The sequence below is a fragment of the Myxocyprinus asiaticus genome, chromosome 1 (assembly GCF_019703515.2).
Source record: "Myxocyprinus asiaticus isolate MX2 ecotype Aquarium Trade chromosome 1, UBuf_Myxa_2, whole genome shotgun sequence".
Lineage (NCBI taxonomy): Eukaryota > Metazoa > Chordata > Actinopteri > Cypriniformes > Catostomidae > Myxocyprinus > Myxocyprinus asiaticus.
Genome location: NC_059344.1, coordinates 50,373,043 through 50,386,834, shown reverse-complemented (window position 1 = coordinate 50,386,834; position 13,792 = coordinate 50,373,043). Strand labels below are relative to the sequence as shown.

At 40.8% G+C, this 13,792-nt stretch overlaps 1 protein-coding gene across 1 annotated transcript in view; it reads right to left on the bottom strand.

The window, feature by feature from the left end:
• LOC127448182 (arf-GAP with Rho-GAP domain, ANK repeat and PH domain-containing protein 2-like) overlaps window positions 1–13,792 on the bottom strand; it is a 106,904-nt gene that overhangs the window by 14,604 nt on the left and 78,508 nt on the right. The window contains exons 22-26 of the mRNA XM_051710530.1: window positions 13,349–13,454; window positions 11,839–11,986; window positions 6,839–6,907; window positions 2,511–2,585; window positions 1,890–2,007 (exon numbers count right to left, since the gene is read on the bottom strand). Of these exons, the coding sequence (XP_051566490.1) occupies window positions 1,890–2,007; window positions 2,511–2,585; window positions 6,839–6,907; window positions 11,839–11,986; window positions 13,349–13,454 (516 nt within the window). The remainder of the gene's footprint in view (window positions 1–1,889; window positions 2,008–2,510; window positions 2,586–6,838; window positions 6,908–11,838; window positions 11,987–13,348; window positions 13,455–13,792) is intronic.

The following is a 13,792-nucleotide window of genomic DNA, read 5'->3' as shown; positions in this document are numbered from 1 at the left end:
CCTCATGATCTTAAAAATCTTTTGATCTGAAGGTGTATGCTTAAATATTTGAAATTAGTTTTGTAGACAAAATATAATTGTGCCACCATATTAATTTATTTCATTATAAAACTAAAATGTAATTTAAAAACAAATTTTTTTTTTTTTTTAAATTGATGACTTGGACCAAATAATAAAGAAAAGCAGCCAATAAGTGCCCAACATAGATGGGAACTCCTTCAATACTGTTTAAAAAGCATCCCAGGGTGATACCTCAAGAAGTTAGTTGAGAAAATGTCAAGAGTACATTTCTAAAAATTCTAGGCAAAGGGTGACTACTTTGAAGATGCTAAAATATAACACAGTTTTGATTTATTTTGGATTTTGTTTAGTCACAACATAATTCCCATAGTTCCATTTATGTTATTCCATAGTTTTAATGACTTTACTATTATTCTAAAATGTGAAAAAAAAAATAAAATAAATTATAATAAAGTTTCAAAACTTTTGACCAGTAGTGTGTGTGTGTGTGTAGTAGTATATATATATATATATATATATATATATATATATATATATATATATATATATATATACTCAGTGGTTAGAACGCAATTCATAACACGCTCAATGGGCCCTATATTGTGCATTCGTGTCTTCATCTACGATCAGTTTTTTCTTTCAGGTCAACTATGGTCTTGGCAGAGCAACAGTTTGAAGATAATTTTGCTTAGCAAGCTAGTTTAAACTGAGGTGTGTAATTTCTGTGGCATTACAGAAACACTAAATGGAATTGCACAAATAATCTGTTTTCAAACAGATTCCATAAAACTCCACACGTCTTCTATTGGTTGTACAAACAGATAGCCCCGCCCCAAACTCACAGCACTGGTCGAGCCAGTGTTGCTGTGTTGGGTTGGATGGACCATACAAACAGAGGAATGTTTTGTTAGGGCCATAGAGAGTAAGTGTTAGTTTTAGGTGAAATGAATTGTCTATGCATATTAATCTGAGATATGAGAAAGAATAAAATAAAAATAAATAAAAAAATACATCAGCTTTAAAGTTAGTTAAACTGTCACTTTTATAGCAAGCTACCTGAATAGTAATGCATTCAATTTAATGGCACAGACATTTGAAAATAACTATTGCCCCCTTGAGTGCTGAGGTTTATTACCACCGCAGTAATGCAAATAGCAGGTTCAGTATATCCAACAGGACTACATGCTTGTAATGCATTGGCTATTCGTTCTTGTCTGTGTACTCATTTAGAGCATGTTTCTGGTCCAAGACCAAACATTCAAAAGGCTCTGTTTATGTGTGTGTAACAGATGAAATTCTAGCATCACAAGAAATTAATCTACAGAACAGTATATTCTTACATCACTTCACTCAAAAAAAATTCTGTATATATATATATATATATATATATATATACACACACACACAGTCCTCTGCATCACTGTAAAAAAAGAAAAAAGAAGAAAAAAAGTGCTTTGTGCTTTGGGTTTGTCCTCCACACAAACTATGCACAAATTATGTAGTGCAAATTTGTAATTATCGCCAGCCAATCTGACTTTGATTAGAAAACACACTCAAGTGCAAAATAGATCTATTATCAAGTTGTAATTTTTAAAAAGGAAACGCACAATGCTCGCTATTGGCAAAAATCACTCTTACACCACCTGTCTCCCCTTCCCACTGATCCATCACAATCTGTTAATTGTTTCTCGTATCCACCATGAAATAAAAATAGTACTAATCATGCGCATTCACTTATCTATTTTTAATGTGTGTGTAAGCCTTAGAGGAACATCATTAAATGCTCCAATAAATTGCTAGCCCCCCCCCCGTATGAACTAACTCTAAGCGAAAAGTCTTTTTAGTTTTAACAGTAACACAACTCTTACCCAGCTCTCCATTCTCTATGGCCTCAAAGGTGGTCCAGAGGTCTTGATCTTTGACCTCCATGCCTTTCATCTCCAGAGTGCTGATGGCAAGCTCATCTGACCGCATACTAGGAGAAACCTTATACAGAGAGCAAGATCTTCACCATCATCATCGTTATATTTTTTGTGCTCAATAATACTGCTTGGACATCCTACTCATTTTACATAGTGATTTTTGAATATTATATAGTAGGGAATTATGCATATTTAAACCCAAGGATTGTCATATTTACGTTGAGTTACGTCAAGAGCTATTCCCTTTAAAAGAGGTTCTAACATCCATTTTGCTGTGGGAAATTAGAAAAAAATGTGGGGAAAGATGTAAAAGAACTGTCAAGAGAAAAAGCGCTCTTAAATTATGACTTTCATCCTAAAACGCACACACTTAAACATCCCGGCAATGTGTTTCACTCATGCCGCGAGTCTATTAACTCAGGTTTACCTTGACTACTGATAAAACACAATTACTCTCACAATTAAATCAAACATTCTTTTGATTTACTACAGTTTGATTTAGGTTCACAGACAGCCAGACAGACACATACACTCACAGCACAGAGAGCAAGAGCAGGAGAAACAAACCTTGATTAAACAGCACTTTTCAGGCTGCTTTTTTTCCAAATAGACCTCAAATATCAGGTCACCAGCAGGAGAGAACTACAAACACAGGTACACATAAAGAGAGACAAAAGCACACACAACTCATTAATACATACAGGTGCATCTCAATAAATTAGAATGTCGTGGAAAAGTTCATTTATTTCAGTAATTCAACTCAAATTGTGAAACTCGTGTATTAAATAAATTCAGTGCACACAGACTGAAGTAGTTTAAGTCTTTGGTTCTTTTAATTGTGATGATTTTGGCTCACATTTAACAAAAACCCACCAATTCACTATCTCAACAAATTAGAATACATCATAAGACCAATAAAAAAAACATTTTTAGTGAATTGTTGGCCTTCTGGAAAGTATGTTCATTTACTGTATATGTACTCAATACTTGGTAGGGGCTCCTTTTGCTTTAATTACTGCCTCAATTCGGCGTGGCATGGAGGTGATCAGTTTGTGGCACTGCTGAGGTGGTATGGAAGCCCAGGTTTCTTTGACAGTGGCCTTCAGCTCATCTGCATTTTTTGGTCTCTTGTTTCTCATTTTCCTCTTGACAATAGCCCATAGATTCTCTATGGGGTTCAGGTCTGGTGAGTTTGCTGGCCAGTCAAGCACACCAACACCATGGTCATTTAACCAACTTTTGGTGCTTTTGGCAGTGTGGGCAGGTGCCAAATCCTGCTGGAAAATGAAATCAGCATCTTGGAAGCTGGTCAGCAGAAGGAAGCATGAAGTGCTCCAAAATTTCTTGGTAAACGGGTGCAGTGACTTTGCTTTTCAAAAAACACAATGGACCAACACCAGCAGATGACATTGCACCCCAAATCATCACAGACTGTGGAAACTTAACACTGGACTTCAAGCAACTTGGGCTATGAGCTTCTCCACCCTTCCTCCAGACTCTAGGACCTTGGTTTCCAAATGAAATACAAAACTTGCTCTCATCTGAAAAGAGGACTTTGGACCACTGGGAAACAGTCTAGTTCTTCTTCTCCTTAGCCCAGGTAAGACGCCTCTGACATTGTCTGTGGTTCAGGAGTGGCTTAACAAGAGGAATATGACAACTGTAGCCAAATTCCTTGACATGTCTGTGTGTGGTGGCTCTTGATGCCTTGACCCCAGCCTCAGTCCATTCCTTGTAAAGTTCACCCAAATTCTTGAATCGATTTTGCTTGACAATCATAAGGCTGCGGTTCTCTCGGTTGGTTGTGCATCTTTTTCTTCCACACTTTTTCCTTCCACTCAACTTTCTGTTAACATGCTTGGATACAGCACTCTGTGAACAGCCAGCTTCTTTGGCAATGAATGTTTGTGGCTTACCCTCCTTGTGAAGGGTGTCAATGATTGTCTTCTGGACAACTGTCAGATCAGCAGATTGTGTAGCCTAGTGAACCAAACTGAGAGACCATTTTGAAGGCTCAGGAAACCTTTGCAGGTGTTTTGAGTTGATTAGCTGATTGGCATGTCACCATATTCTAATTTGTTGAGATAGTGAATTGGTGGGTTTTTGTTAAATGTGAGCCAAAATCATCACAATTAAAAGAACCAAAGACTTAAACTACTTCAGTCTGTGTGCATTGAATTAATTTAATACATGAGTTTCACAATTTGAGTTGAATTACTGAAATAAATGAACTTTTCCACGACATTCTAATTTATTGAGATGCACCTGTATACACATTATCAAATTCAGTTAGGTTTATAGAGCTGCTTTTCCACCATCAGTCTGAACAGTTACTGTTGCTGAATCGTGCCATTCCGTACCAATCCGGACTCGTTATCACGGTTACGGTTTGCTATTAAATCAAGGTTAGAATGGACTGACTGGGCAAGTGATCATTCGTGAGTCATCATGTCACTAAAGCCATTCCACCAGCATGGTTCTCTAGCTAACCATGCTGAAAAATCAGGGCTGGGAACAGTTTTTAATCATACTGTGCCAAACCATGCTCAAGTTGAAATGCTACTGGAATCGTTACTTAACATGCTGAAAAGTATTCGGCCTGATGGTGGAAAAGTGGCTATTATGAAAGGGATATTATAGTCAGTCGGTCAATATTGCAAAATAAATCACAACAGGGAACAATAACAACCCGGAAGTGGACAATAAATATTGATTTTAGTTTAAATTATGGTATTATGTCAAAAGAAAGGGACTGAGGAGTGATAGGAGAGACATTTAGGAAATCAGCTGCCATGGACAACAGTGAATCATATAGTTTAGCGGTCATTATACGAAGGAATGAAGGAAGGAAGGAGGGAAGGAAGGCAGGCAGGCAGGAAGGAAGAGAATAACACAGCTTTGCTAAGAAACCAGACACTCAACTGCAGCCTTTGTGGATCTAACACAAAAGCAATCAGAAACCCATTCAGCTCAGACCAGTGACTGTGTGTCTCACTAAATGACACACAGCTGGAGTCCCACACATCATTTTGCAGCATTACACCACAAATCTGGCAAACATCTCACAGCTTAAAGCTCTCCTAAACAATTAAAATTGCTATGGCAAAATGTACTTAAATGTACAGTAAATGAGACATATGCTAGCATTCTATGTGTAAATAATTTATTCTACCTATAATAGTGTAGTGACTAAACTCTTATTCGTGCATCCTCTGATCTATACAGAGAAAGATGCTTTATATTTTAAGCCAGGGTACAGTACCAGTTAAAATTGTGGACATACCTGATTAGGGATGTTAATGATTATTTGATAATCGATTAATTGTGGTTAATAATTTGATAGATTAAGCTTTTTGATTGTCAATTAGTTAATTTCAGAAAAAATGCGTTCAGTAATCATGCCAGCAGACATTGAAAAGACTTATCTATCTATACAGTCTTCATCCGCTAGAGGGCGCATTGCCGATTGTGGGCTGCATGTCATGTCTTGTCTGCATCACAGAAGAAGAACTACACGGACTCTGCGATAGGAGAAAGGTGTCTCGAGTTGGTCCTGGCAGGCTGCTAAGCCTGGAACAAACTCAGGCACCTTTGTACAGTGGCCCACATATGCGCATTCTTTACTTCCTCTCTTGTACAGATGAAGCGGACTCAATTTAATCAGTGTTGGAGCGTTTCTCTATAAATTAAAAAAAAATTATTTCATCACCAGAGAATCAGTATGTTATGTGCTGTGTTTACGCAGCGTATTATGATTTGAACTAATACATTTTTTTTTTTTAAACGTCCAAAAGGTCAGAATTATCCCACTGTCCACAGCGTTAAATTTTGATGAACTCAGATATGTATCTTCTATACAAGTTATTAAAGTAATTCATTAACAGTAATTAAACAATTCACAAATTCATACTGAACATAGCATAAATGTATGAAAATACACATAATTATGAATATTTTAAGAGGAAAAAGCCAATACTTGCATTTCTTAAGTGTATTAATTTAAATTATATTTAAACCGTAGGCTACATGCAAAATTACTTTAAGTTCTAAAGGCTTGAAATTAGTTCTGTAGACAAATTGAAGTTAAATTTCAGTATAAATTTCTTCACAAAAGTTTTTTTTTTTTTTTTCTCCAGACAGATGAGTTGGACCTTATATTAAAGTACAGGCAGCTAACAAGTGTCCAGCATACAGTACATGGGAACTCCTTCATTACTGTTTAAAAAGCATCCCAGGTGGATACCTTATAAAGTTGTTTAAGAGTGTGCAGAGCTGTAATCAAAGCAAAGGGAGGCTACTTTGAAGAATTTAACATGTAAGATAGTTTTGCTTTGTTTAACATTTTTGGTCACAGTTCCAAAAATCCATGTTACTTGATAGTTTTGATGATTTTATAATTATTTTAAAATGTGCAAAACCATCATAATAAATAATGTGTGTGTAACTGTGTTTACGTCTGGGGCAAGATTTTCCATGGGTCAGTTCCAAAATCGTCCTTGCCTGAACTTGAACACATGCACACAAACTTTTTATAGTTGGACAGCAGCACACAAAGGAAGATTAATTTGTTTTCAGCTTATCTGAACAAACTGTTCCTTGTGGTGCCAGCGAGGTATAAAGCAGGAGACAGAAAGGTGAAATAGCAGAATGAGCTTGCAGTATGCTCTAATTTGCTCAAAACAATAGCGAGACAGGTCAAAGTGATCTTGTGACCTGTGAAAACGTGCAACCTGTTAAAACTTACACACACATATGCAAACACAAGCAGGTTATGGGGTAAACACAAACATTTATGAACTGTAACACTACGTACTTTAAAAGTCATTCTCTTTCTTTGACTCACTCTCGCAAACACACAAACCTATTTAATGGAAAGGTTAAAAGGGGTGACTTACTGTAGTGTCTTTCCACCTGGTGATAAAGCTGTTTTCTTTCTCCATTTGCCTAACCTGCTCTTCATTGACCTGTTTTAATGGAAATGGACAGATAAACAGAGATTAAAGGCTCCTGTGTGCAGTAAACAACCCCGCTCACATCCCCAACAGCAAAGTCAACGCATCGAAACTCTTCAACAAGCCTGCTATTAAAGAACCCTTTTGAAATGACACATTAGAAAACTTCAAGTTGAAGCCTCTGTTAAAGGAATGTGCCGGGTTCAGTACAAGTTAAGCTCAATCTACAGCATTTGTGGCATAATGTTGATTATCACAAAAATTTGTTTCGACTCGTCCCTCCATTTCTTTAAAAAAGCAAAAATCTGAGTTACAGTGAAGCACTTACAATGGAAGTGAATGGGGCCAATTTTTGAGGATTTAAACACAGAAATGTGAAGCTTAAATTTTATAAAAGCACTTACAGTAATTCTTCTACTAAAGCTTTGAGCTGTAAAGTAGCTTAAATTGTCATTTTAGGATTTGTTGACATTACATCGTAATGGTAACAAAGTTGTAAAATTGGCTGTAACTTTACACAGAAAAGGTTAGTAAACCATTTTATCCCAATAAAATCATGTTTACATGCATATTGTTTCTGTCTTGTGGCTATACTTTTGAAAATTGGCCCCCCATTCACTTCCATTGTAAGTGCCTCACTGTAAAATTTTAGCTTTTTTTAAAGAAAAGGAGGGATGAGTCAAAATGAATTTTTGTGGTAATCAATATTATGCCACAAACGCCCCAGCCCATCTTGGAGGCTTCTGTCGTAACCACGACGTGCCTGGAGACCTGCTCTAGGGCAACCCCTGCCCGTAGAAATGCTAGGTCGTTCCAAGGGCTGAAGAGGCGGCGACAGATCGGCATGACGACCACGCGATGTGTCCCGTGGCGCCATGCCCATCTTGGGACTTGAGTCTGAAGCCAGTGCTGAAGCGGTCTCATATGCATCAACCCGAGCGGTGTGGCAACCGCAGAGGATGCCATGATGCCCCAGGAGCCTCTGAAAAAGTTTCAGTGGAACCGATGTCTTCTGTCTGAACGCCTTCAGACAGTTCAGTACCGACTGTGCATGCTCATTCGTGAAGCACGGTGTCATCGAGACTAAGTCCAACTCCAAGCCGAGAAAAGAGATGCTCTGAACCGGGGAGAGCTTGCTCTTTTCCCAGTTGCCCCGAAGCCCTAGATGGCTGAGGTGCCTGAGCACCAGGTCCCTGTGTCCGCACAGTAACTCTCGAGAGTGAGCTAGGATCAGCCAGTCGTCGAGGTAGATGAGTATGCGGATGCCCACTTCCCTTAGCGGGGCAAGGGCTGCCTCTGCGACCTTTGTGAAGACGCGAGGGGACAAGGACAGGCCGAAGGCGAGGACCTTGTACTGGTATGCCCGGCCCTCGAAAGCAAACCGCAGGAAGGGTCTGTGTCGAGGTAAAACCGAGACGTGGAATTACGCATCCTTCAGGTCTACCGCTGCGAACCAATCTTGATGCCAGACGCTTGCTAAAATGCGGAAGTCTTGAACGAGAGTCTGTGCAAGGCCTGGTTCAGAACTTGCAGGTCCAAGATTGGCCGCAATCCACCGCCTTTCTTTGGTACGATGAAGTAAGGGCTGTAAAACCCTTTCTTCATCTCGGCTGGAGGGACAGGCTCTATCGTGCCCTTGTGCAGAAGGGTCGCGATCTCCACACGCAAGGTAGCGGCGCTCTCGACCCTGCACCAAGGTGAAGCGGACGCCGCTGAACCTGGGCGCGCGCCTAGCAAACTGAATCGCGTAGCCGAGTCAGACGGTCCGGGTCAGCCATCACGACAGGTTGGAAAGCACAAGCCACGCGTCCAAATACCGGCGAGTGGGGCCTCGCGGCGGGGCGGGGCGGAGCCTGAGGCGCCACATCGCGGGGGCTCGAGCTCCATGGCCATGCTGAGTCCAGGGACATTGAAGCACTTACCTGGCTCCTGATACCCACCATAAGATTGGTCGAGGAGGGGGGAGGAGGAACATCGTCCCCGTAGTCCGTCGGAGCCAACCCGGTGTGGGCGTGTTTGTGCCACAGCTGGGCGCGCAGGGGCGGGGGGTCCACCGCTGGAGCGCCAAACCTGCCGAAATGGGACGGTGGACGGCAGTCGTGACAACGGCCGTGTGCACCTGACATGTGACCCAGAGAACAAGGAAACCACTCTTTTGTTGAAGTTTTGGGTACTGCAGCCTCTTGGGCATGTGGCGAAAAATGAAACAAAAGATTCTCCTTCCGGGGGATGGAGTGGTCTGTCTACCAGCTCTGTAGAAGCGGATCTCCTCGTCCCTTGGTCACCCTTCTCAGGGGCACTTTGAAGCCTTCCTAGGGTTCTTGGCGGCCGGCCGTGAGACCTTCGTTGCCCGGAGAGCGAGGTCGGTCGCCGAGCGCAGTTCCTACATCAATCCCGGGTCAGAACTACCCTCGTGCAGCTCTTTTAGCGCCTTGGCTTGGTGAACTTGCAGGAGAGCTACGAAGCGCAGGGCAGAGGCAGCTTGTCCAGCGGCACCGTAGGCCTTAGCCGTCAGGGACGACGTACACCTACAGGCCCTGGACGAGAGCTTCGGACTTATCCACCTGGAGGATCACCGAATACCCCTTGGCTGCCCCACCATCGAGGGTAGTGAGAGCGGGGGAGCTGAAAGATCGGGATTGGGCAGTAAAACGTGCCCCCCATGATCTTGTCAGCTCCTCATGCACTTCCGGAAAGAAAGGGACTGGTGCGGGGCGCGGCCGTGAGCAGCGCTCTGGGCCCAGGAACCAATCATCGAGCCACGAGGGTTCAGGGGAGAGCAGAGGGTTTCACTCTAGCCCGACGCTCGCGGCTGCCCCGGAAAGCATGTCCGTCATCTCCGCGTCGGCCTGAGACTGAGCGACCACACCCGAAGGAGGGAGCCCAGCCGAGGCATTCCCATCAGAGTGGACAAGCCCGCTCTCCAATGCTGTGCTCGATAACTCATCATCTTCCCGGGCTCCGAATAAGAGGTCGAACTGGCCGTGAGACGAGCCGGCGGTCTCATCCGAGAGCCTGACCGGGGCAAGCGAGTGTGCTGGGGAATGGGAGGTCCATGGGGGTTTACCTGCAGAGGTGCTCCCATTGAGGTCCCCAAATCGCCCCCAGTGCTAACCGGCACAGCCTCATACCCGTAGGTAGAAGGACCGAGGCGGGGAGCCGCTGGGGTGGCTTGCTTTCTTATGAATGCAAGCCACGACCACAACGTTGCCATGGTCATGTTCTCGCAATGAGGATAAGACCCATCCACGAACGATGTCTCCACGTGGGCAGCGCCCAGACACGTAAGACAGCGATCGTGGCCGTCAGAAGCAGAGAGATAACGACCGCAACCAGGAATAACACACAAACGGAAAGGCATCTTTAAAAAGACGTTTCTGTGTGTGCCACTCTTTTAGAAAAAAAATATACTCTTTTAGAATATACTCTTTTGCTCTGCCGAAGCGCCCAGGGGTGTTCTCTGCACTCCACGGGTGCAGAGGGGGAGAAGCCGCTGAAATGTGCCGTAAATCCAGCAGTTTTAGGTGAATGGTAAAGAGAACTGAGTTTGAATTGAATTCAGTGCACTGAATGCAACCGCTCGGCTCCGAAGAGAAAATCTGAATGAGTGGTTGCATACCACCTCCTTTTATATATGTCCGGGGAAGTGGCATGCAAATTCCACTCACTAATTCCCAGTGGCCTTTTTTCAAAAAGCATAGGTGTTTGGGGCTCTCAAGTGTGACCCCTAGTGTCACTACATCGACACAACTTCGAGTGAGTGACAGACAGGGAACTGAAATTACACACTTCACCTATAGCATTTGAGTTGATAAGAACTGCATGTTCCCTGGGGGAGGAAATACATATTTTTGAGGACAAGAGCTATAGGGCTGTGGGAAAATAAATCACATTTGTTTTCAAGGCAAATTGAGATATTTACTTGGCAGTGTGACAAACCAGTTAGCAGTAAGCTCTGTTTGAATGTATTCATAGAAAACAAACAAATGTGAATGTGTATATTGAACTTTAATTTACACCTTTATGCCATGGTTTTAAGCTACATATTATTTCAGAGGAAGTTCCCATCTTCAGCTCTAGATTCTGGCTATTTGTCATGCTAAACTTCATGTTTCACACACTCTCTCCTCTCTCTCTCTCCATGTGTACAAGTGTGTGTATGTGTGAAGCCAGGGGGCCTATGAATGTATGAGAGAGCCGAGGGGGAATTAGCACAGCACAGCACTGGAAATCCCATTACAGAGGTACACATCCAAGTGCAACATGAAGACTGTCCTCAGCTTCACACATTTTCAGCATTGTAGTGTTAGATGGATATTCTTTTCACTGTTCTCACCACTACAGAGGAGGAGTTTGTTATATACTGTGAAATGGGTAAACAGGCACAGTTTGGCAGTTTTTTATATCCCTCTTCAAATGAGGTGTTCAACAAAGGCATGCTGTTCATCAGTTATGCATTTTCACAAAGCACATTAAATATTAGAATGGACAAATCGATCGATCTCTCGCATTAGATTCTACAGCAGTTTCACAAGGGAATACTATTGAAGGATTCACTATACATTCATAAACATAACAGTATAAAACACTACGACGTATCCTAACAAGACACAATCACAGCCAATCAGAATGTATTTGAAGTTTAATGTACAATTATAAGGACTGGGACTTTGGACCAATGAGTTTTCACTGTGGGCCGGGTTACCCAGCACTGTAAGTAGTCACTGCCATGCTAATATTCAGTACAACATCACAATTATGCATGTGATATTGCTTAATTAACAACACACACCTTTGAAATGAAAAAACAACACTGTAAAAGTGTTTTTTTGGCTCTTGTATACTGAAATCTGGAGCAGTCTGACAATTATGAACATGGACCTGAATTGAAGCAACAAAGACCAGCTAGGTTTGAATTCTCATAGAGGGCACATGTATCTTACAGAGAAGAGCGGGATGTAATTGTTGATAAGATCCTCCACCACACGAGTCTCCTGAGCCATGTGACCCTCTGTTTGAAAGAGACATGAGGAGAACACACATGCCAGCTTCTGTGTGCTCATCTGGTTAATGTGTGAACAACTCTGGATCCTGTACAAATACAAACACATATCTTCAACATAATATACATGCATTAATGTGTGAACATCCTTATTGTGACAGTGCATTCCTACAGAAATGATACAAAATGAACACTTGCAACTAGGGTTGAAACGACTAGTCAACGTTGTCGACAACGTCGACAATAAAAAATGTGTCGACAAAAATATTCGTTGCCGAATAAGTCGTTTGATCTAATTTAATGTAACAGGAGATCAGATATGAACTAATGATGATCTCACGCGGGCGAGAGGAGCACTGCATATCGAGTCACTACACCACCACGAGGACTTAGAGCGCATTGGGAATTGGGCATTCCAAATTGGGGAGAAAAAAGGAGAAAATCCCCCCCCCCCCAAAAAAACAAAAAAGAGAGAGAGAGTTTGTTTTTTGAGAGTTAAAGATGTGACAGAGGGTAGTCTTCGCCCATTATATACACTGCAACAAAACACTTTTTTGATTTGTTGTTGTTTTGGCTTGTTTTCCTATATTAATATCTAAAACGCCTTTAAAATAAAGTACATTTACTTTAGGAGCTATACAGCAGAAGAAATAATTGTGGTCTGAGAATGTTGAATATATTAAATATTTAAATATTTTAAAATATCAAAAAATCCTTCAAACAAGATACATTTTCCTGAAGCAGCATATAAGATATGTAGACTTGCTTTCAGAGAAAATATCTTGAATATAAGTATATTTTGACTTTACTGTTCTGGCAGAAGAATAAACAAGTGAAAAATACACTTGTATACAAAATTCACTTATATTCAAGATACATTCTCTGAAAGCAAGTCTAAATATATTATATGTTGTTTATCAGGTAAATGTTTCTTGTTTTAAGGATTTTTATATATTTCTAAATAGAAAACAAGACAAAAACACTTGATTACAGTAAGATTTTTTGCAGTGATTTTTATTTTATTTTATTTTTTTACTGAATTAAACTTAATAAAAAGTATTTTTTTCCTTTAATTCAATGAATGTCATTTAGAGGTATTTTTAAAAGATGATTTTGTCCTCTTTATTGTTAATAAGCACATTTAATACAACCTTTTAAGTCGGGCACAAGCTGAATAGTTGGTTAAGAGCTAAAGATTAATCGTTGCAATAATTGCCCGAATAGTCGAATAATCCTTCTAATAATCGTTAGATTAGTTGATTATCAAAATAATCGTTAGTTGCAGCCCTACTTGCAACACAACACATTTTGTAAAAAAAAAAGTGAAAGTTTGGAGTACCCATGTTTACCATGAGCTTTTTGACCAGACTTCGAACATCACAATAGAAATTGAAAATGGTCACACACTGGCTTGACAGATGTTATTGCAAACTGTGTAGTTGTAAAATTACCTATATAAATGTTGCAATAAGGCAGCAAGGGTTGACCTGTTGACCTTGGGTAAATTCTGGATGTAGACTGAATATTTCTGCACTCTGACCTTCTCATCCTCTTCGTCTGAAATCATCAACGTTAGACAAAAAAAAAAAATAATAAAAAAAATAACAATTATTTAAAAAATATAGTTTACGTTTTACGCAAAAACACAAGATTAAAGCAAGAAAATGTAGTAGACAAGCCCTTGTGATGTTTGGGGCTTTGTAATCAAAGTCTGTTTGCTTTGAGGCCATTTATACGCTATATGCAATTTTAAGCAGATACTGTATACGCATTTAAAATTTAGGGTCTTTTTGTTCCAGGAAAATGGACCAAAAATGATTCATGACTCATCTTACACTCCGGGGCGTATCCACATTTTTGGTCCAATAAAATATTCTCTAGAATGAAAATGCCCG